The 24,203-nt window shown below is 47.6% G+C and overlaps 1 protein-coding gene across 8 annotated transcripts in view; it reads left to right on the top strand.

Moving 5' to 3' along the window:
* Positions 1 to 19,438, top strand: part of LOC129829117 (rho GTPase-activating protein 23-like) — a 100,182-nt gene extending 80,744 nt beyond the window's left edge. For 5 of the 8 annotated variants that reach the window (XM_055890717.1, XM_055890700.1, XM_055890675.1 and 2 more), the window contains 18 exons: positions 543 to 2,124; positions 9,762 to 9,917; positions 10,655 to 10,766; positions 10,901 to 10,940; positions 11,222 to 11,359; positions 11,565 to 11,873; positions 12,109 to 12,170; positions 12,287 to 12,405; positions 12,558 to 12,676; positions 12,899 to 13,051; positions 13,451 to 13,529; positions 13,670 to 13,743; positions 13,943 to 14,032; positions 14,281 to 14,406; positions 14,560 to 14,601; positions 14,961 to 15,054; positions 17,404 to 17,435; positions 17,665 to 19,438. In XM_055890717.1, coding sequence (XP_055746692.1) covers positions 543 to 2,124; positions 9,762 to 9,917; positions 10,655 to 10,766; positions 10,901 to 10,940; positions 11,222 to 11,359; positions 11,565 to 11,873; positions 12,109 to 12,170; positions 12,287 to 12,405; positions 12,558 to 12,676; positions 12,899 to 13,051; positions 13,451 to 13,529; positions 13,670 to 13,743; positions 13,943 to 14,032; positions 14,281 to 14,406; positions 14,560 to 14,601; positions 14,961 to 15,054; positions 17,404 to 17,435; positions 17,665 to 19,125 — 4,788 coding nt within the window. In that variant the 3' untranslated portion in view covers positions 19,126 to 19,438. The remainder of the gene's footprint in view (positions 1 to 542; positions 2,125 to 9,761; positions 9,918 to 10,654; positions 10,767 to 10,900; positions 10,941 to 11,221; positions 11,360 to 11,564; positions 11,874 to 12,108; positions 12,171 to 12,286; positions 12,406 to 12,557; positions 12,677 to 12,898; positions 13,052 to 13,450; positions 13,530 to 13,669; positions 13,744 to 13,942; positions 14,033 to 14,280; positions 14,407 to 14,559; positions 14,602 to 14,960; positions 15,055 to 17,403; positions 17,436 to 17,664) is intronic. The other 3 variants (XM_055890682.1, XM_055890708.1, XM_055890691.1) reach the window with 3 other exon arrangements.
* The last annotated feature ends 4,765 nt before the right edge of the window (positions 19,439 to 24,203 follow it).

Genomic DNA, 24,203 nt, shown 5'->3' with positions numbered 1-24,203 from the left:
TTGTAGTTTCTTAATTGGTGTTACGGCTATAGCTTGAGGGGCTGAACACTGAACAATACTTTAGATGTGTGTTGTTGCGGGTGCATTGGATCAAGCTAGCTGTAACAGTGAGATTCTGTGCTTGTTTTGATAGATCCAGATTTGTCGTTGTTTTAAGTCAGTGTTTTGTTGTAGTGGTATATTTGGAACACTGCTCTGTGTCTGTGTGGCTGCAGACGGTTGCTGTGTTGTGGCTCTCGCTCAAGGCGCGTGCTAGTGCCTGCAGCTAACTAGTAGCTGTGTTTGTGTTGGAGGCTGAGTTGGGGCCCCTAAGAGTCACCATGGCTGAGCAGACTGAGGTGGTAGGAGGATGAACACAGATGGTTCTAGACGTCGCTTGCGGTGTAACATCATAGTTAACAAGGAGCTTTGAATGCTGTGCCGGTCAAACCTGTGACTGTCAAAGCAATTGTATCGCTCCTTCCTCCCCTCTGACCTCTGTTCGTCACCTGAACTCCTCCTGTTTGTGTCTCACCTCTCTCCCTCTCTGTCTCCCCCTACAGGCATACTCCCAGGATGCCTACCTGAGGGGCAACGAGCCTTACACAGGGGGAGCCCGGAACCTTCCGGTACCCCCGCCCCTCTGCTACGCTCCCCGCGCCAAGTCCCAGCCTCCCTCTGGGGCCCCGGCCCCCATGGGCCAGAACCAGCTGGACAACTGGAGCCGCTGGGCAGGCTCCGCCAGCCCTTTGTCCCCCCTGGACAACCGCTCCACCGTGGGCAGCCCGGCTAGCTGGCAGGAGGGGCGGGGCGGACACAGTAGCCCCCCCCACAGGACAGAGGAGATCCAGTATGGTGTGACAGGGCAGCAGCCTACGGGACAGACCAGGGGCCGCTCCTACTCCTCATCTTCCTCCTCTGGAGGGCCTCTCAGCAGCCCTCTGCGTGTCCACTACGTCAACCACAATGTCACCGCCACCACCGCCTCCTCTCAGCCCCGGAAGGGCAGCCAGGCCTGGGCCAGCCCTCTCCAGCCCAGCCCCAGCCGCAGCCATCACTGCCAACAGGCCCTGTCTGAGTGGTACTACAGCCAAGCTGCTGAGCAGCGCCAGGGCCGCAGTGGCAGCATGCACCAACGCCACCGCAGCTATTCTCAGGACAGGCTGTGTGAGACAGGCTCCGGGCGCCACCGACGGGGTCCGGGAGGCTGGCCCCACAGCGCCTCCCAGGACACCCTGATGCTACTGCAACAATCAGGCCCCGGACCCCACGGGGACCCTTCTTGGACCTACGGAGACTGGGAGGGGGCCCGGGACCAGAGCCACCCCTCCTCCTACGGCAGCAGAGCCCGGTCGGAGAACCTGCTGGTACAGTACGACCGCTATGGCCGTTCGATGGAGATGCTGGAGTCGCCCCGTTTCGAGAGGCCCGCCTGGCTGCAGCAGGCCTCACAGCAAGCACCCAGAACTGAGGCCTATCAGAGGCAGGGGAACCATTCCGGTGTCGCGCCGGCCCCCTCTATGGGCCGACAAGCACAGCCGCACCACAAAACCCAATCACAGTCCCACCCACATACCCAGCCCCAGCCCCAACAGCCAGCCCACCAGAGCAGACGTCTGCCCACCGGACAGAGCCTGGACGACCAGCCAGTAGGTTACCGCAGCTACAGCCCCTCCTTCAACCGCAAGACAGGCCGCATCATGCAGCAACCCTCCTTCAGGGACCCCTCCTACCTTGGCCCCCATCTCAGCTGGGCCCCCACCCCCAAAACCAGCCCCCCTGAAGGTGTTGTCCCCTCAGTTCCATCCCCTCTGGCCTCCACCACCCCTGAGCCCCTTGACAAGGCCTACCGCCCCACCAACCATGAGAGAGGGGCAGTGGAAGGCCAGGTGGAGGTTGTAGCTCAGACCCAGGAGGTCAAACTGAGACAGAAACCCCCCACGGGGCGAAGGAGCGCCCACGCCATGCGCCACCCCCACTACACCCTGCCTGTAGATGGCACGGAACCTCCTGTGTTCCCCCCTGACCCCCACAACGCTGCCCCCGCCCCTCGCCCCTCAGGAGAGGGTGTCCCGCACCGTACCAATGGCAACCTGGCCCCCCTGTCTGTAGAGGATGACGCAATGGCCTCCATTCCTTTTATAGGTAAGCACCTCCACCACCACATACTCCTCCTCCTCTTCCTCTCCCTACCCCTCCATGTGACTCGCAGACCTCATCACTCCCACTTCTGTTTAAGACACAAACATATTCCTCCTGATTGATCTTACTGGAACTTGCTGGAAACTAACTGTTTGTAAAAACAAACAAGAAGCTTACCAGAAAGATTGACCAGAAAGATGGGAGGACATAGACTATGACTTGGCCTGTATTTAGAGAATAGAACCTTTCTCTCTGTGCCCTTCATTTCCTCTGTCGGTCTCTGCCTGTGTGGCCAGGCTCCGGGCTTTTCCTCACTCTGTCTCCAGTCTGTGTCTTTGTTTGTGTTGGGTAATACTGGCACTTCCCACAGACATGCAGACGGTATTAGTAGTGTTTGATTGAATCATAATTTACGGGACTTCACTACCCCCCCCCCCCCCCCCCCCCCCCCCTTCCTCCTCCTCACCCGGTCTCTCAGATCGAGATGAGCTGGAAGCTGACTTTATGTCTCACTAGCGTGTGTGTCTGTGATCACAGAGTACGTCTGTCCACCTATCTGTCAGTCTGTCTGCTTTCACAACAGGGAGAATATTTTTCTCTCTCTACGTCACTGCCATGAATTCCATTTTATTTCCAACCAAGTTGGGTGGCAGGTAGCCTAGCGGTTAAGAGCGTTGGGCCAGTAACCAAAAGGTTGCTGGTTTGAGTCCCCCAGCCGACTAGGTGAAAAATCTGTCGATGTGCCCTTGAGCAAGGCACTTAACCTTAATTGCTCCTGTAAGTCGCTCCGGATAAGAGCGTCTGCTAAATGACCAAAAAATGTATAGTATATATGAATTGGTTGAAAATCTAACAATAACCATAACTTTTGGCATTATGCCTGGATTTACTGAGATGACCCTCCGGTCTTTGTAACTGTTTGAACGTTTGTGTATTTGCTTACTACGTGTGTGTTCTACTGTAATCACACATTTGTATGTGTGTATGTATGTATGTACAGTGTGTGTGTGTGTGTGTGTGTGTGTGAGAGAACAGAACAGGAGGTATCTGGTCGTGTCTCAGCTTGCATAGATTGAACTACAAAGACCAGGGAGCTTTTAGAAAGCCTCATAAAGTAGGGCAGTGATTGGTAGATGGATAACAATAACAAATCAGACATTGAATATCTCTTTAAGCATGGTCAAGTTAATAATTATGCTGTGGATGATGTATTAAACCACCCAGAAACATCAAAGATACAGTTGTCCTTCTGTGCTGAGCTACAGGACAGGAATGAAACTGCTCAGGGATGTTACCATGAGGCCACTGGTGATTTTAAAACAGTTACAGAGTTCAGTGGCATTGATGGGAGAAAACTGAAGATGGGTCAACAACATTGTAGTGACTCCACAGTACTGACCTAAATGACAGAGTGAAAAGAAGAATACAAATATACAGAATAAAAATATTGCTTATATATGCGATAAGGCACGAAAGTAATATTGCAAAGAAACACGGCAAAGGAATACACTTTTTGGCCTAAATGCAAATCCTTATGTTTGGTCCAAAACATCACTGAGTAACTGCCTCCTTATTTTCAAGCATGGTGGTGGCTGCATCATGGTATGGATATGCTTGACTTTGGCAAAAAGTAACCAAAGTTACAGTTTTGACTTAAATCCCCAACACCTTGACAGAGCTTGAAGATTTTTTTAAAGGATAATGGGCAAATGTCACACAATCCAGGTGTGCAAAGCTCTTACAAGACTCACAGCTGTAATCGTCTGCCAAATGTGCTTCTAACATGTATTGACTCAGGGGCGTGAATACTTAACTAATCAAGGCATATTCGTGTTTTATTTTTACATTCATCTTTGACTTTAGAGTTTAGAGTATTTTGTGTAGATTGTTTTTGACAAAAATGACAAATGAAATCCATTTGAATCCCAATTTGTAGCACAATAAAATGTGACAAAATCCAAGGGGGGGTGTAGACTTTCTATAGGCAATGTAGACTACTCCCTCAGGTGGTCAGGACAACAACCGAGGTCAGCAAAGTGCAAAGCAGATTCAAATGAGCTGCGTCAGAAACTTGTACCTACGTTGAAATGGAGAGATAGATGGATGCCCTCAATGTGGGGCCCAGCCGTGACGGATCCTAGAGAGAGAGAGGGAGACCTATAAATGAAATAATTTAATAGGGAAGAGAACCAGAAAACAGAGAAACTTCTTGCTCCTTCTTTTCCCTCCTGCTCAGTGCAGCTGAAAATGTACCGAAACTAGGCAGTCAGGGCGGCAAGCTGAGGCACGTTTCACGACCAAAGACTGAAACTTCAAACTTCTCTCTTGCTGTTTCTCTATCTCTCCATTTTTTTCCTCTCCCTGATAGGATCTGTGATCTGGTTGTTTGGGAGCGTGATTTAATAGGCTGCTGTTCTGTTGACTGTAGATGATGAGGCCGTGTAGTAGACAGACACACAAAAGCACAGAGTCTGTGCTGTCCAGGATGGTGGTTGGATTCTCTTGCCCTCTAGTATCGGTAGTTTGACTTAGTATTCTCTATATGGTGCTTTCACTCACTGTAGTCTCCTTTTGAATAGTGTTGGTAGCTTGCGGTAACAAAGTCAATGAAAGGAATTACATATTGGAGCATTTTTACTGTAAATCCTAGTATTGGGTCCCTGAGCCTCCTTATTGGGCGAACCCAGTATTGTAGATGATAGGACAGGAGGCCTGGTAGTAGTAGAACCCCCTGTGAGGCACAGTACAGTACGGGTCGAGACTGTCTCTGTCACACTGCCAGCCTCAGGCATTGCACTCTGTGCCCACTGCCCTCAATGCTGCCTTTGTGTACCACTATACCCTCCCCACAACAGACACACAGAGCCACTACCCTCCACACAACACACACACACACACACACACACACACACACGCACACGCACACACTGAGCTGGCCAAAACATGGCCTATGTTCTCAAAGAAATCTCTCTTTCACCCCTCTCTCTGTGTGTCTGTGTGAGCGGGTGAGGTCATGGCGTCTCCTATAGAGAAGGGGAAGTGGTAGTAGGCTATAGGAGTGTGCTGTGGTAGTATAGAGCCCTGCTCCATTCTAAGGCCGGTATTGTGGTGGCTCCAACTCAGGGCTCCTCTCTCTACTGGCTCTGCTGTTCTGGTTCTGTTAATGATGGCCTTTGTTAAACCCACAGGCAGCGAGAGCGGCTATTTCTGTGCTCGGCTGTAAACAGGCAGATTCCACATCCCAGATTGGGAATGTTTTCCGCCTCTGCCTCTTCTCCTATTGCCTCTGTTGGGCCGGCCCTAGCACCGAGACGAGAAACGGACTGATACAGAGAGAAGGAGAGGGGCGAGGGAGATGTCGAGAAACAGAGGGAAGCAGGTGGAAGACAGTGAAAGTGGAAGCAGATGGGAATAAAGGGGAGAACATGATGTCTGTGGAGAAGTATGTATGGTCAGAGAAGAAGCATGGGGGAGAGAGGGACGAGTCTTGCATGGCAAGTTATGTTTTGAGCACCTTGTAACAATACAAGAAAGCATAACATTAAGTTTCAAAAGGTCATGTTAAGCCTATAGGGGTTGGTTTCGAGTGTAGAGCCACGTCGGTTCTGAGCCATTGCTTCCATTTGAGACTGAAGATCTGCTGCCCTCTGCTGTTTAGTGAAGGTACTCAGATAGGCGCAGCAGCCGTGGTTATTAGTGAGGCCAGCATTAGGACCTGAAGCTACAAAAGTTAAACATGGGCAAAACCCTACCCTTCCCTCTCTACATGCAAACACTAGTCTGGTCCATAATCCTCTGTGTCAGTCAGAAAGTGTGTTGTGGCTTGCTGGTTTCACATCCCCTTGTGTGTGTGTGTTTTAGAATGGTTGAGATGAACGTTGTATGGTTTCTTGGACAAGGTTGGGTAGGTTACTTTCTAAGTGACATCCGTTAGTTACTAGTCACCTGTCCGAAATTGCAATCAGTAATGTAACTTTTGGATCACCCAAACTCTGTAACAATCTGATTACTTTCAGTTACTTTTAGACTACTTAAGAGGCATTAGAAGAAGACAAAAATGAATATTACCAACTGAACGACATTTATTGCAGGATAAATCAACTTTAGAGTTTACATAGCTGGCCATACATGGATGTTGCATTTTACTTTATGGTGTATGTAGGCTTCTTTTAACCCATTGCTTTGTACTTTAATACAGATAAGTTTCAATGTCACGCGCACAACAGTGAAATGCCTTTCTTGCGAGCTCTAAACCCAACAATGCAGTAATCAATAATTAGTGCAAACGATAACAAGGTAGAACAAAAACACACAAGAAAACAAATCATAAATAAGCAGAACACGAGAAAGTAAGAAGCTATATACAGGGTCAGTTCCAGGGTCAGAAGCTATATACAGGGTCAGTTCCAATACCATATTTACAATGTGCAGGCATACTGGATTGATAGAGGTGTATATATACAGTATATATGTAGGGGTAAGGTGAGTAGGCATCAGGATATATGATAAACAGTAGCAGCAGCGTAAATGAAGATTGTATGTGAGTGTGTGTGTGCGTGTGTGCGTGTGTAAAGTCAGTATAAATGTGTGTGCATGGTATGTGCGTGTTGGAGTGTCAGTGTGTGTGATTGTGTAGAGTCCTATGAGTGTGCATAGAGAGTGCAACAAACATATATACAAGGGTCTATTTAGCAGTCTTATGGCTTGGGGAAATTAGCTGTTCGGGAGCCTGTTAGTGTCAGACTTGATGCAACGGTACCTCTTGCCATGCGGAAGCAGAGAGAACAGTCTGTGACATGGGTGGCTGGAGTCTTTAACGATTTCCCGGGCCTTCCTTTCACACCGCCTGATATAAAGGTCCTGGATGGTAGGGAACTCAGGCCCAGTGATGTACTGGGCTGTCCGCACCACCCTCTGTAGCTCTATGCTGTTGGCATACCAAGCAATGACGTAGCCCGTCAAGGAGCTGTAGAACTTGAATTTCAGGGCCCCGTGCCAACCTTTTTCAACCTCCCGAGGGGGATGTGTGTGGATCATTTTAAGTCCTTAGTGATTTGGCTCCCGAGGAACTTTAACCTCTGCACCCTTCTTCACTGCAGTCTCGTCGATGTGGAAGGCGGCGTGCTCGTACCCCCATTTCCTGTAGTCCACCATCAGCTCCTTGGTCTTAATGACGTTGAGGGAGAGGTTGTTGTCCCGGGCACCACACTGTCAGGTCACTGACCTCCTCCCTGTAGGCTGTCTCGTCGTCGCCGGTGATCAGGCTTACCACCGTCGTGTTGTCAGCAAACTGGATGATGTTGTTGGAGTGGTGGGTGTACAGGGAGTATAGGAGGGGACTAAGCACTTACCCCTGTAATACGATGAGGCTATATCGTGTCATGAAAAAAACAAAGTCTGTCAGATTTCCAGTCATTCCAATTAATTGAATACCCCTTGATCTTCAAGAATAGGACTTGGAAATATAGATTAGCCAAATAGTTTTACCTGAGCATGACGCAAAAACAAAGGACTTCTTAGCCTACTCTGTTTATAATTGTGTTGTTTCGAGCTGAAAAAGAAATGCTGCTCTCATGGAATGTCATGCTTTGAGCACTGCCAAAAAGTGCTATTTACATGTGAAAAATGAATGCCATATGCTGCATTTGCTATAGGCCTAATGTTTACGTTTCTGTTGGGGACACTACGATATCTGAATCATTTGTAGCTGTTTAAATCTATCAAAAGTCTGCAAGTTTGAGCATGTGTCCGTTAGGCCCATGGATTTAGTTTTTATCAGGACGAATTAGATTGAGCAATAAAAGCCCCACTCGCGGTCTTCTTAAATTCATCTTGTTTTTGACAGTATGTGGAGCACAATACCACGGGGGAGTTTAGAAGGGAGGAAGTCCCTCAAACTGTTATTCCTAATGCTGGGATCTGCACCATGCAGCTGTTGCAAGAGTGATTTTTTTCACCTACTGGCTGTCCACCTGTCGCAACCTACCAAGGGCTACTCCTGCTCTTTTCCCGCTAACCATCAAACGCATTTGGTGTGATCATCATAGTGGTCTCTGACTTGTGGTCAGACTCGCTCAGGTGGAGCAAACTTAAACCTGCGCCTTTTTTAAATGCTGATTTCAATGTCTTTGAGAAAACAGAAAGGTGTCAAAGATTTTTTTTCGGTAACGTCCTTTCTGAATTTAAAAGTAATCATATAAGTAATCATCTAGTATTTCAAAGGAATCTGTAATCTGATTACAATATTTTTGCTGGTAATGTAGCGGATTACAGTTCGTTTTTTTTTGTTTTGTAATCAGTTATATGTAACACGTTACATGTAATCCATTACTCCTCAACCCTGATCTTGGATATATTACTTATGGTTGTTTCGTGTATTTCTGCCATTCAACCTTGAGATGACAGCTAACCAAGCAAGACATAGTTTCCTTTTTTTTGTGTAATGCACTCATACAAACCAACACAATGAATCACACACACCCTTACACAAACTTCCCAACCCGCTAGTTGATAAAGAACTGAAACCTAGCGTTATTACATGGTACCAAAGCCTTTTCCGTTTCTATTTGAAGAACTCTTCTCATGGAGGCAGCAGACACAGGTACATACACCATAGGGCGTTGTTTCATTCTCTCTGTATGTCGTTTTACTTTGCACCTTATTATTTTGTCTATTGTCCGTGTGTGTGTGGTTTTTTTTATGCAATAGAGCTGTAATATTGCTCATTTACAGTTACGTTATTGAAGTTCTAAATTGCAGTTTTGCCTTTAGTCTTTTCTGAGTATTTTCTTCCACTCTCTCTTTGAGGATGCTTCATAGAACACATGTAATAATCTGTGTGCATTGTGTTTATGTGTTAGGAGGACAAAGAAAGTGAGTAAGTAAGTGATGTGTCTTGTCAATCGTTCTCAGAGAACGTGAGCATTCCGTGTGAAAACAGTATCTCTGTCCTTTATAGTAACCCTGTGGTGGTACCGCATCGCTCTCCTTTCCTTCAAATCCTCTCCCCTCCTGCCTCTATCCTTCCCTCTTCTCCTCCCTCTTGTCATCTCACCCTTGGTTCGGCCCTCTGCCCTTCCTTAATCCGTCCCTCTACTTCCATTCCTCCCTTCTTCCTATCCTGTCTCCCGCCTCTGCCCTTTCCCTTCCCTCTCCTCCCTCTATCCTTCCCTCTCCTCCTCCCTCTCCTCCCTCTATCCTTCCCTCTCCTCCTCCCTCTATCCTTCCCTCTCCTCCTCCCTCTCCTCCCTCTATCCTTCCCTCTCCTCCTCCCTCTATCCTTCCCTCTCCTCCTTCCTCTATCCTTCCCTCTCCTCCTCCCTCTATCCTTCCCTCTCCTCCTCCCTCTATCCTTCCCTCTCCTCCTTCCTCTATCCTTCCCTCTCCTCCTCCCTCTATCCTTCCCTCTCCTCCTCCCTCTATCCTTCCCTCTCCTCCTCCCTCTCCTCCCTCTATCCTTCCCTCTCCTCCTCCCTCTATCCTTCCCTCTATCCTTCCCTCTCCTCCTCCCTCTCCTCCCTCTATCCTTCCCTCTCCTCCTCCCTCTATCCTTCCCTCTCCCCCTCCCTCTCCTCCTTCCTCAATCCTTCCCTCTCATCCTCCCTCCATCCTTCCCTCTACCCCCTCCCCCCTCCATACAGATGAGCCGACGAGCCCCAGCGCTGACCTCCGTGCCCGCCACGTGCCCGCCTCCTCCGTGGTGTCCAGTGGCATGAGCTCAGCTCCCGCCATCGTCACCAGCCCCGCCTCCCCCACCTTCACCTTCCCTCTAACCAGGCTCTTCTCACACGACTGCAGTGAGTGCCCCCCTTGAGCCGGACTACCCCGGACCAACCCCCCTGCATGCAGCCATACCAGAACCCAGCAAACCTCTCTGCAGTGTCTGGTACCATGCTAGCAGACATGCCAACTCCACATCTATGGAGAGAATGGCTTACTGTACACAGGATGCTCCTTTGTTTCTCTGCATGAGTTGATTGACAATTTTTCCATAGCGAGGAGGTATAATGGCCTCCAGTAAGTAGACCTTGTGTACTTCTTTGTGCTTGGTAAGATGCATGCACGCCCTAAAGCAAATGTAGTCACTCCTCGGTGGACTAACTGCCTAGGCAGATGCATGTGCGTCATTGAAGTGAATGGGGTTACTCTCTACCTTTTGGAGAAAGTGTGTTTTGTACCAATAGGGTCCACATTTCCTCTGTATAGACTAGAGCATGAAGTCCAGTGGTCCTCGTACACCCAGCTTTAGTCCAGTCTGTCCAGTCTGACAGACAAACTCCCTTTGCATGACAGTAGTGAGCGAAGTGACCTGAGAAGACCTAACCTAACCTGACTCCATCCTGCCAGCCCACCTCTTCACCCGCTACCTCACCCCAGCCACCGCACCCAACCACCCTCCACCTCTCTGTCAACCGCTCTCCCACGTCTGTTAACCCCACACCCCTTTATTAACATCCTCTGACTACCATTACATCTACTTTCTTCTCTTTCTTTCCCTCTCTCTCTCTCACTCGCTCCGTCTCCCACTGAGCAGGCAGTATTAAATCCAGTCGTCGTTCCTCCTATCTTCTAGCCATCACCACGGAGCGCTCCAAGTCATGTGACGAGGGACTCAACACCTTCAGAGAGGAGGGCCGCGTCTTCTCGTGAGTAATGGCTCGCCGGGGGGGAGACGTGGGAATCGATTAGGAGGGATTCATCTGAATCATATGATCAATTCATTTCGTAGTAAATCTTACAGTACTCATTCTAAATTAACCCTCCGTTTTATTCTCCATAGGAGACTGCCAAAGAGAGTGAAGAGTTTCTTCATTGAGGGGGTGAGTTTTTCCCTGTTTCACACGAATAGTTGGCTGTACCCTACACGTGACCACTCTGCAGATTGCAGAGGACCTTCCATTTCTGGCAGCTAGGAGAGTGTGTCTGAAACCATTCGTTTTTTAGTGTGTTAATCCTAAAAACCTGTCGCGGAGTGGTGTGTAACTTTTGACCCTGTGTGTGTGTGTGTGTGTGTGTGTGTGTGTGTGTGTGTGTGTGTGTGTGTGTGTGTGTGTGTGTGTGTGTGTGTGTGTGTGTGTGTGTGTGTGTGTGTGTGTGTTAGTCTCTGGACAGTCTGGGGGCAGCGGAGGAGGTACGCTCCAAACGCCACTCCACCTCAGAGCTGGGCAGTATCAGCTACAGTGACATATGGAGAGAGGGATGGCTGCACTACAAACAGATCCTCACGGAGAAGGGCAAGGTGAGAGAGAGGGAGGAGAAAGAAAGAAAGAAAGAACGAGTAGAGGAATAGGACCTACGGCAGTTTAATGAGCCATTTCTTCTCTCTCTGTCCTTTCTCTCTCACTCCATTTCTTCTCTCTCTGTCCTTTCTGTCTCTCACTCCATTTCTTCTCTCTCTCTGTCCTCTCTGTCTCTCACTCTCTCCATTCCGTTGTGTGTTACAGAAGGTGGGCAGCGGCATGCGTCCGTGGAGGCGGGTCTTCTCGGTGTTGCGCTCCCATTCGCTCTTCCTTTACAAGGACAAGCGGGAGGCGGTCCTGCGGGGCGCCACTCTGGGAGGCGATGCTGACGAGGAGCAGCCAATCAGCATCCGGGGCTGCCTGGTGGACATAGCGTACAGCGAGACCAAGCGTAAGCACGTGCTGCGTCTGACCACTCAGGACTTTTGTGAGTACCTGCTGCAGGCCGAGGACAGAGAGGACATGCTGGACTGGATCAAGGTCATCAGCGAGAACAGCAAGACCGACAATGAGGTGGGTCAGAGGGCACCACTCTCACCTCTCAACTGACCTTCCCCTCTCAACTCGGAACCTAGAACCCTCTGACCTCTCAACTCTGACCCTACAACCCTCATATCTTATGTCACACACTGCATTCTATTTCTGGATCTCCTGTAATATTGTTGAACATGTCACCTTTCTTCACTGATGTTGCTACAGTGTAAGGCTGTATTGATGAGGGAGTGGACCGTGTGTTTGTCTGTCTCAGGAGCTGGGATTCTCAAGGCAGGCTCTGATCAGTAAGAAGCTCAATGACTACAGGAAACAGAGGTGAAGGACGCATACGTGTCACTATACAGCAGTAGTGTTTTGTACATCCATCTTGCTTGTCCTGCCTGGTCGAGTCAGTTTGTAACAGTCTTCTCTCTGTCTCCCCCTGCCTCCAGTCCAACAGGCAACAAGCCGGACTCCTCTCCCAGGGTGTCCCGTGCCAAGCCTTCCTTCCTGCAGGCCAAGATGGAGAACGCTGCCGGGGCGCCGCGCTCACCCAAACCTGAGTGCAAAGGTCAGAGACAGGAACCAACCAGCAGTGGTCATTCCAGATGGATGTTTGTTCTGACTGTCTGTCTGTCTGTCTGTCTGATTGTCTGACTGACTGACTGACTCACTCACTCACTCACTCACTCACTCACTCGCTGTCCCTCTGTCTGTCCACAGATGAGAGCAGCGCCCCTAAGTCGCCATGGGGGATCAACATCATGAAGAAGTCCAAGAAGTCAGGGCCCAAGGCTTTTGGAGTGCGGCTAGAGGACTGCCAGCCAGCTGCCAACAACAAGGTCAGCCAGAGCCTCCCTTCCTCTAATCTTATCATATACTGTAAATGTATCATTTTGTGTGTGTTTATATGCCCTGTTAAAGTATTTACTGAAAATGCATGGCATATGGACATGTATGGGTCAGTGTGTGTCTACTGTTTACTATGATGTATCTGTGTGCTGGTAAGGTTTGTGTGTCCACTCCTGTCCGACCCTCCTCTGTTTGTCTGTCTGTCCTCCCAGTTCATCCCTATGATCGTGGAGATCTGCTGCGGGCTGGTGGAGGAGATGGGTCTGGAGTACACCGGCATCTACAGGGTCCCAGGGAACAACGCAGTGGTGTCCAGCCTTCAGGACCAGCTCAACAAGGGGTCGGACATCAACCCTGCAGAGGAGGTGAGCAGAGCAGGAACCCAGTCGCACGCACACACACACACACACACACACACACACACACACACACACACACACACACACACACACACACACACACACACACACACACACACACACACACACACACACACACACACACACACACACACACACACACACACACACACACACACAACCTAACGTACAGTAAGCAATAGGCACAGTAATCCATGACTGGATTAGATAGACACAGTATATCTAGTCATCTGTGGGATGGTGTTAAACAGCATCAGTGGGGTATACAAGTGTTCAGCAAAGGGAAAGGATGATATGACCATCAACTATTCTATCCAACCGTGTCTCTAAAGGCCCTTTAGTATTGCCTTTGACCTCTCTCTCCCTGTTCTTACCGCTTCACAGAAATGGCAGGACCTGAACGTGATCAGCAGCTTGCTCAAGTCTTTCTTCAGGAAACTTCCGGAGCCTCTCTTCACTGATGGTGAGTCCCCATTTTGTTAGATGAACCGTCACTAAAGGCATGAATGAACTCTCATTCATCCTCCTTTTAACAGTTACAGTTGAATGTTAGTTTTGTATTTTAATGTACTGTAACTATTCATATTACTCTCATCCTCACAGATAAGTACAATGACTTCATCGACGCTAACCGGATGGAGAATGCCGGGGACCGGCTAAAGACCATGAAAAAACTGGTAGGTGAACGTTGTCTGAACATGTTCTTCTATTTGCATATCCGGTATAGTCTTTCCCTGGAAGGAGGATATGTTCAAGGGCTAACAGATCACACAGGATACTCAGAAGTGTTGACTTCTCTCTCTCGCTCTCTCTCTGTCTCTCTCTGTCTCTCTGTCTCTCTGTCTCTGTCTCTCTGTCTCTGTCTGTGTGTGTTAGATCCGTGACTTACCAGACCATTACTACCACACTCTCAAGTTCCTGGTTGGCCATCTGAAGACGGTAGCTGACCACTGTGAGAAAAACAAGGTCTGGATACTGTTATCACAGTGTTTTAACGTGAACGGGTTATTATAGCCTGCGTCCTAAATGGCACCCTATTCCCTATATAGTGCCCGACGTTTGTCCCGGACCCAATGGCACTTCATTCCATATGTAAAGAGCCCTACTTTTTACAGAGTCACAGTTCAGATGTGTTAAACGTGTGGTCGCCATAGTAACAGATGATTAAGGAAGACTGATTTATAAGGAGATGTATTGTTTCTGTGTGCGTGTAGATGGAACCTCGTAACTTGGCCTTGGTGTTCGGGCCCACGCTGGTGCGGACGTCTGAAGACAACATGACAGACATGGTGACTCACATGCCTGACCGCTACAAGATAGTAGAGACGCTCATCCAACATGTGAGTGACCCTCTAATCCACAACCAATGACAAACCTGTTTACTGGCTTCATGTTCACTCTCCTCCAATGAGCTGGCGCTACCCTGTCGGAATATCTTCTCACAGATCTCTTTTTTCTCACTGTCTCCTCTCTCGCTCTGTTTCTTCCCACAGTATCTCTGGTTTTTCAGTGAGGACCTGGACAAGGATGAGAAGGTACAGTGGGACTTACTCAGCAAACTGTGGAAACTATGTGGGGACAGCTGTTCAGTTCACACGGTCATGTTGGAGCTCTCAGTGTAATCTGCTCCGGTAAACGTCCCAAATAGAATCCTGGGGATGTGCTATGACACAGTATATCTTACCTATGCGTCATTGCTTGCGTCTCATATTGCACCCTATTCCCTTCGTAGTGCACTACTTTTTTTTTTTTGCCAGAGCCCTATGGGCCGTGAGAAAATAGCACATTATATGGAGAATAGGGTGCCATTTGGGACACAGTCACTGATTCTGATGCAGGACTTAAATCCAGTGTTCATGTGTTGTTTATGACTCAATGCCTTTCTCCCCTTCAGACTCCAGTAGACACGAAGGACCTGGTGCCTGCCCCCAATATTGATCACTTGCTCTCCAACATTGGCAGGACCGCTCTGCTAGGGGAGGCGTCAGGTGAGGGCCCGCCCACCACTGCCCAAATGCATCCAATCACAACCTGCACTGAGCTACTGACAGCCTGTGCAGACCAATCACGGTTCATACTGTGGCCGAACTGGCCAATCAGTGACTGTCAATAATCATTGACAGCCACACAGTTGAACCAATCCCATACAATCAGGAAAGAGGCATGACATACATTTGAAATGATTTGCCCTTGCCGAGTTTCTCTCTTTCCTGATTTGATCACTAGACTGTGCTTCTTTCCTCTCACCTGGTTTTCTTTTCTTCTTTATTACTCATCTTTCACTTTCTCTTCTACATCGCTGCATCCCTCTCTTAGCTGAGCCGGTGGAGCAGCCACTGCGGTAGGATGGGATTTCCCCTGCCAATTCCTGTGTGTGTTTGTGTGTGTGTGTGTGTGTGTGTGTACGTGCGTGCGTGAGAAATAGTGAGTTTGGGTGTGATGGTGTTTGTTAGTAAAAGGTGGGTGGGTGTGTTTGGTATGTGTCAACATCTTCAGAGGAAGTTGCTCTCGGCTCCCTCTCAGTGTCCGCTTGACTAAGGCAGGAGTTGTGTGTGAGGATGACCCTGTACTGTCACCCAGTCTGACTAATGGATTAATGACTTTGTGTTCTTTGTCACTGAGAGAGAAAGCCCCTCTACAGTGGTCTCTCCATCTGTCTGTCCTGTCTACCTCACCTGCTCCACTCATTCTGTGTAGGCCCTCTTTTGTGTGTGTGTGTGTGTGTGTGTGTGTGTGGTGTGTGGTGTGTGTGTGTGTGGTAAACAAACAAAGAATAGTAAATAGTAAACAAACAAAAGATTTGACCAACTGGGGACATTTTGTTGGTCCCCACAAGGTCAAATGGGGTTTAGGGTTAAGGTTAGAATTAGGTTTAGGAGCTAGTGTTAAGGTTAGGTTTTAAGGTTAGGGTTATGGAAAATAGGATTTCGAATGGGACTGAATTGTCTTCCCACAAGGTTAGTTGCACAAGACTGTGTGTGTGTTTGAGTGAGAGCATGTATGAGTGAGACCATTTGAGTGAGAGCTTGTGAGTGAGAGTGTGTGAGTGAGAATGTGTGAGTGAGAGCGAGATCCAGTGAGTGTGAGCTAGTGTGAGTGAGTGAGTGAGTGAGAACTAGTGAGTGAGAGCTAGTGAGTGTTAGCTAGTGAGTGTGAGTGAATGAAAGTGAGAGCTAGTGAGTGAGAGCTAGTGAGTGTGAGTGAGAGCTAGTGAGTGAGAGAGACCGTGTGAGCGAGACCGTGTGAGAGAGACCGTGGGAGCTAGTGAGTGAGAGCGAGAGTGCGAGCTTGTGAGTGAGTCCTAGTGAGAGCTTGTGAGTGAGTCCTAGTGAGAGCTAGTGAGTGTGAGTGAGAGCTAGTGAGTGTGAGTGAGAGCTAGTGAGTGTGAGTGAGTGTGAGTGAGTGTGAGTGAGTGAGTGTGAGTGAGAGCTAGTGAATGAAACCTGGTGAGTGAGAGCTAGTGAGTGAGAGCTAGTGAGTATGAATGAGAGCTAGTGAGTGAAAGCTGGTGAGTGAAAGCTGGTGAATGAGAGCTAGTGAGTGGGAGTGAGAGCTAGTGAGTGGGAGTGGGAGTGAGAGCTAGTGAGTGGGAGTGAGAGCTAGTGAGTGGGAGTGAGAGCTAGTGAGTGGGAGTGAGAGCTAGTGAGTGGGAGTGAGAGCTAGTGAGTGGGAGTGAGAGCTAGTGAGTGGGAGTGAGCTAGGGAGTGAGAGTGAGAGCTAGGGAGTGAGAGCTAGTGAGTGAGCGGTAGTGAGTGAGAGCAAGGGTGTGAGTGTGCGATCAAGTGTGTGGTGATTGAAAAACCCTTTACTCAACCTTGTTTTCTGCCTTCCCTCCTCCCGACGCTTCCTTCACCAGTTGATGTCATCAGTGTTTGCCGTGATGTCATCAGTGTGTGCTGTGATTCCTTAATGCTGTTGTTTTTCCCCACCCTCGCCCCTCTCTCCAACAACCCTTGTCACATACCAGTTCGTTTGATCAGCTCCATGACAATCAGTGGTTAGTGATGACACGTTGTTCTGTGTGTTAATGGTGTGTGTGACCACTGTCTGTATGGTTCTGTTCCCCAGGGGAAGGTGACGGGTAGAGGGTGGGCACAGAGGATTCACAACTCTCTCCTAATTGGATTGGTGTTACATTAGAGCAGTCATATTTCCTGTGTTATAACAGTGTCAAAATGGTGTGTTTTAAAAGCTCTAGCAGAAAGGTTTGTTTTCTGAGCAGCAGCTCTGTGCCCCCCCTATCACTGCCATTCACACTCCTCCTCCCCTCCCATGTAACACAGACCAGCTTCACAGTGTACCTTCCCCTCTGACCCTCTCTCTTTGTCCTCTCTTAGACTCAACCAACAGTGACTCAGCTAAATCTAAGGTAAGACCTCAGATAGCCAACTATGCTGTTTTACACCTTTTTTAAAAACTTCTGGCCACTCATATCACACAGGGCAGCTTCACAGACACAAAACAATCTTCTTCACGACCACAAAAAAACATTCAAAGAGCTGAAGCAAGTAACAACATTTTTCTTCACACCATCTAGTTATGGTTGAGGTTGTGTAAATCATCCGACCTTTGACCTATGTGACTTTGTTTTGCCTCAGGGGTCGTGGGGGTCAAAGCGAGACCTCACTGCCAAGGACTTTCTGACCCTGTCCATCATGTCCGCCGTCACCGGACGCAAGCGCAGGAATCGCCACAATGGCCGCCTCGTGGGCAGCAGCACGGACGACGACTCGGAGCACGAGCCAATCAAAGTCAGCCACCTGGGGGCGGAGGAGGGAGAAGAGGCGGGGCTGGTGGTGGCAGGAACAGACACCGCCCCACGAGCAGAGGGAGAGGAGGAGGAAGATGAGGAGGAGGAAGAAGAAGAGTCTGTAGTAGAGAGAGTGAGAGAGAAGGTAGAGGAGGTGAAAGCTCCCAGCATGCCATGCGGTAGTGAGAAAGAGAAAGCAGGGCAGACGGTGATGCTGCTCCCTGAGGAAGAGGCGGTGACAGCGGAGGTGAAAGGCAGGGTGTGGCGGGGGCCAGAGGACGCTCGCTCTATCGTCTCCGGTTACTCCACCCTCTCCACACTGGGGCGGAGCCTGGCGTCTGAGGGCCGGTGCGATGAAGCTGACGATGAGCGCAGCGAACTGGTGAGTGAGACGGACAATGAGAGCGGATTCGCCTCGCGCTCCCTTACCCAGGAGAGACCTGAGAAACACCCCCCTGCATCCTTTACACCCACCCTCACACCCCCTACCCCCACACAGCCCCCCACAGCAGCACAACGAAGCTTCCTCTACACACACTACAAACCCCACCCTGTCTCCCCCACGACCCAGCAAACCACCCCCACCCCCTCCACACATACTCAGGACCCTGGGGAGAGGAGCGAGGGTGGGGCGCGATCCACCACCCCCTCGTCCTCCTCCTCCACCACCCACAGACTGCACACCCGACCCTCCTTCAACTCCCACAAGCTGATCCAGTGTGACACGCTAGCCAGGAAGAAGCTAAAGGACAGAGGGAAGACCAAGGCTCATTCTCTGGACCTGCTGGACCTCCCTGGGCCTTCAGGAGAGGAGGGAGCTGGGGCACCAGGGGCCCAGAGGAACCGATCCAGGACCAACCCTTCCTCAGGGAGCAGCCAGGAGAGCCTACGTCCACCCCGGCCCAAAGAAGCCCTGCCCCCCAGCGAGGCTGCCTCTTTCACCCCCAGCGGGACAGGGCAGGGTCAGGGGCGAGGGTCTCTGGCTGACCAGGTGCGTGCACGCCTGCTGGGCTCGGCTGATGACCTGCGTATCGTGGGGCTGAGGAAGCCACTCTCCCCGGAGACGAGGAGGAAGAGACGGGCTTGGAGAAGACACACTGTGGTGGTCTCACCTACCGAGTCGGGCGACAAGAGGCCTGCGCTAGCCACCAACAAGGTCCCCATGTCGCTGGCCACTTCCAACCAGGGCAAACCACAGGGATCACCCCTCGACCACCAGGAGCTTGACCCAAGACACCCTCTTCCCCTGGGCCAGAATCCCCCCGTCACACGCCGAGCACCCGCCTCCAGGTTCCATCAGTACCTGTAAGTATGGACAAAGACTGATAGGCCTGTAAGTTACAAGGCCCCTGGCCTCCCTCTCAAAGTCTCCCTCCCCTGAGCTGCTGAGCCAGGGCTGCTGTGTTAGAAGGTCAGATAGTGCTGACCCCGAGTCAGTTGCATGATGGCAGTGGATAGTGGACAGCAGAGCCACAGACAGACACAAGGGGTCTTGTGACAGGTCTGAGAACAGTTTCTGGCCTCCAGTCTACTCCGTTTGCATGGCAAGGGGCATCCCAGTATTTGCCAAAGCTTATTTTGTTTGTGTTTTAAATAAAAAATAAAATAATGCAAAACTGCAATGGGGCAGCAGACACACAGACAGACAGACCTCATCACAGTTGATATTAAAGCCAAGAACTCTCCCTCATGCAGGCAGCAGACAGACAGTGTGTTACTGAATAATAGGATCCTTCCTGTCCTCTCTGTTGCTTCCTGTCTGACACAGGAAGTGGGTTGTCCTCTCCCAGTGCACAGGGAAGAGCATGCCAAACCAAGCCTACCCAGGGTTCCTCACAGAGTGACACTTTCAACAGGACTGTGAGCTCTCTCTCTCTGTCTTTCACACTCACACTCACACTCACACTCACACACACACACACACACACACACACACACACACACACACACACACACACACACACACACACACACACACACACACACACACACTAGCTGAGAGATCAGCACATACACTATAAGAAGAGTACAAGCAGTATTGGAATGTGAGTTTTAAGGGAGAACTCTGTCTAACCTTTGGCCCCAGCACTGACTTCTATATCAGTCTTCCTTAATATTCTGTTACTATGACAACCACAGAACAAATGGCTCTAACACTCATCTAGTTGCCAACACACAGAAATAACATAACTCTCTCTCACACACACACACACACACACGCACACGCACACGCACACACACGCTCACACAGCAGTAGTGGTCTGTAACCAAGATGTTTGTCTGTCTTCGTTAATGTTTGTCTGTCTGTACATATGTGTGTTTGCCTGACAATACTCGTGAGTATGTTTGAGTGTGCAGGTGTTTGTGTGTTGAACTATTTTGTAACATTTGTAAAAAGCCTTGTTAAGTTAACCTTGTAAATATATATATATTACATTATCTTTATTTTTTAAAATTGTTTTATGGTTTACATAAGTGCACGCAGGTGCACCATAATTTCCTTCAAGATGTTACTTGAAATGTTTCCCTTAATATATTATTTTTTGTTTTATATACAGTAAATATTATATATATATATATTTTGTATGAAAAGAATAAGTACTTTTATTGTGATTTGACTTCTCGGATGTACCTGTTTTTAAAACAAACAAATAAGAAGCATCCTGAACCTGACTTAAAGCCTGTTCCTCGTTTCCTCATAGATGGCCTTTCTCTGTGACTCACAGTACTATGCAGAAATCATTTCTCTCATTTAGCAAAGATAGAATAACTCATCCAACATTAACATTCACCAGTCCAAATCCTTAGTTCTGGCCGTTGAAATGCCTCTCCGTTTCATGGCTGGAAAGCATCCATTTCCGCATTTGAAGAAAGCAATGTACTCTCCCCTTGCTGACACTACTATCTACCTTATGTTGACAATGCTTATCTTATTTGGCAGCAAACAAGGCTTTATCTACCATAACCTAATTTAAGTCAGAATAATGTTTGTATGCATCTCAGCTCTCTTAACAAAGAACGATCACATACTGTCCTTGCATCAGCTCTATCATAACTGTCTTTTCAATTGGATTAAGTATTAGTTGGTAATAATTTGCTTGACCAAACCTGCCTACGTGTACCAGAGGAAATATTTGTTTTCATTTTATGGGTGACCGAGAAAGCGCAAAATATTGACAACATGCCCTGTTAAACGTCAAGGGTTATAAAATGCAACCTGCATGTATACACAAAGTTACATTTTGTAAAGTCTGTCAATTATATTTTATTTGTTATATTATCAGGAATATTTCAAGTATTAAACCATCTACACATGATTTTTCATGTCATATATTACATTTCCATAAGGTTAGACTGAATGTGAATACCCACTGCGAGTGAGGTGCTTCAGAATTCCTGGATACAAATGACTGATTGCAGAAATGTGGTTACCATAAGTAGACATTTTGGGGTCTGCTGTGTTTCTAGACTGACATACCATTCTCTTGGCCATGGTCCAAGACGAGTTTCCATTTTCCTAATACTCTTTATTAACTGTCCCTCGACCAATGTCATATGGGACTTGTTCTTTGGTTTCCCCCTTTGCTTGACACGATTTTTGTCATCATAAAATGTCATTGACTTTTAGTTAGTCTTGTCTTACCTCAAGAGTTGCCCTGCAAGTGCCTGATTTCTAGAGTGTTTTTGTTCTGCAGTGCCATGGTCAGTCCTCACCTCCCCATTAACCCTCATTATTCCAGACTCTCAAAGCCAGAAGCCTCAACCTTCACATCTAGTTATAAGCCAGACTGAATCCATTCTCTTCTCGTTGCTGTGCTTACATCTTATCCGCTGACCCAAAGACGTGTATCATACATACGAGCAGCCTCTCTGGGAGGCCATTAAAAGCACACTGTGTCTGGCCAAGGACTTGTCTATGCAGTCTGTTTGCATCTAACAAACAGCAGAATACCTGATGCTGTAAGGAGAGGGGAAGTATAGTGCTCTCACCTGCTTTTCACACACACAAAGGTTCTTTCATGTGGACAGTGTTTTGTATGGTACACATAACAAGCCCTAAGTAAGGGTATTCAATACCTAGAACAGGGTAATATGGTACCAACTCATTTGCATTAGATTTTGTTAGATGAACTAACTGTATACATTTAAACTGTCAGTCAATAGGAGACATACAGCTAAGCTTAACAGAGCTGAACCAAACTGCTCATGCCTTCATCAAAAGATAAATACAAACATTTTTGAAAATTCTGACAACACTCAATGTGTGTTAAGCTGTCCGTTTCTTGAAATGTGATATACCTTATGTTTGTTATTGTGTCTTATAATATTTTGTACATATTTTCTTGATATGTAACATATTGTATTGTGTAAAGTACATTTTGAATTGCTTTGAGTAAACAATCTTTTAAGAACATTTCCTGACTAAAGGTTATCCAACTGGAACCATTTCATTCGATGGCATTTTGCTTCAAAGCAAGGTTATATGATGTAAATAAAACAGAATTAAGTTTAAAAAATGTTTTGCAGTTGCTTGATAATTTTGAAAATGTTTAATGTCAATAGTATTCTGTGATCATTGCTGACATGTCATTCCAGGCAACAGTTTCAGATATTTCATTGAAATTGGGAAGGATGTCAGTCCACATGAACAAAATGAATTCACAAACAAAAAAAGTGGAACCAGGTTTGTGACACCACTGATTGGCATCCACCTAATGCATCCTGCACCACAATAAAAAAAAATGCTGTACATTTTTTTACATCACGGATGAATCTTGGAACGACATTACCCACAATTATTCTGCTGTAGAGAACTGAGTCTTGCACCACACTTCCCTGCATGCATCCAGAGAGGACCTGACAACTCGAAATCGGTGCAAATTATATCAGTAGATTCAATTAAGATTCCTGAAGTTTTGTATACATTTGTTTCAGTGTATTGTATGTCGGTAAACCTCGTTTGATTGGGGGAATTTAAGGGTGTAAATCTGCGTAAACATAGCTAACAAGTTAGCAAAGTCCTGCTAAAAACAAGGAAGTCATTAGCTTGCTAGCTGGCCTAGCACGGTAAATGTATGTCTGGTCAAAATATGCATATAGCTAGTTACCAAACCTGCGTTTTAAACAGAGTATGTTAACAATTAGCTAGCAATCTAAGCACAAACAGCTCTAGCTGGTAAGCGATTTAATTTGCTTTGCCCACAGCCCACGTTGAACCACGGCTATATTTGTCAAATACATACGGTCGCAAACTAAGCATGAAAATGAAATACACGTCCTACTCATCTTGTAGCCATCACTGAAATCAAAATTCTTGGCAGCAGTCAAATGGCTGCCAGTATAAGCTCTAGACATTAGGATCAATACAACGTCGAAAGAGCTCAGGAAAATTCGTGGATTCCAAGTAGGCCACGAGAAACGCTGGAGTTAATAATTTAACACTGCAATCTTGGTATTTGATCATAGTTTAAACATACATAAAATGTACCATTTTGGAATATATTGACACAGATGTGTATTTCCAACTTTGTGTAAATGTTCTTGACAACATTTTATCTCTGAGTCTGAAACCAGACAAAATAGTTCAGCGTTACTTATCTATTTTTCATTATTAGCTTTCCTCTCTTTAAAGGGATAGTTCACCCAAATTACATATTGGTTTCCTTACCCTGTAAGTCTATGGACAAGGTATGACAGCAATCCATGCATTGGTTTGTTTTACCTGGCCACTGTTTCATACATAAATAACATAATTGAGCAACACTCAATGTTGGATACTTTAGAATGATTTGGACCTGAAGAACAAAAAATACTAATTTCATTGACCTGCATTGGATTTGTTTATGAATGTTAGGCTTAACATTCACATTGAATTCAAGCTCATTTTATGAGTAATAGCAAAATGTAATGAAAAAGTGACAAAGTTCTTCCCTGACATTTGTTGATCATCCTTGGCCCAATCCCAAATTATACCATGGAAGTAGGGCAATGCAACTCCAATAGGACCCTTGCCTTGTTTAGAAAGACTATTTTAGCAAGTCGGAGTCATCTGCTCGTTGAGCTTAAGCCTGCAACATTAGGTCCATTTCACATACCACTGAGACAGGTCAAGAGGTGACCTATTGAGCTTTGGAGTACAAAATAGCTTTTGTAAGGATATCATGTCGTGAGACCTCAAAACCATCGGCTACAGACATATCCAGGGTTGGGTACAGACCCTGGTTCGATTTCAGGCTGTATCACAACCAGCTGTGATTGGGAGTCCCGTAGGCACACAATTGGCCCAGCATTGTCAGGGTTTGGCCAGGGTAGGCGGTCATTGTTAAGAATTTGTTCTTAACTTACTTGCCTAGTTAAAATAAAAAATACTTTCTAAAATGTAATCCT

The sequence above is a fragment of the Salvelinus fontinalis genome, chromosome 2 (assembly GCF_029448725.1).
Source record: "Salvelinus fontinalis isolate EN_2023a chromosome 2, ASM2944872v1, whole genome shotgun sequence".
NCBI classification, from domain to species: Eukaryota; Metazoa; Chordata; class Actinopteri; order Salmoniformes; family Salmonidae; genus Salvelinus; species Salvelinus fontinalis.
Note: the sequence above shows the minus strand (reverse complement) of the source record. Positions and strands in the feature narration are given on the sequence as shown.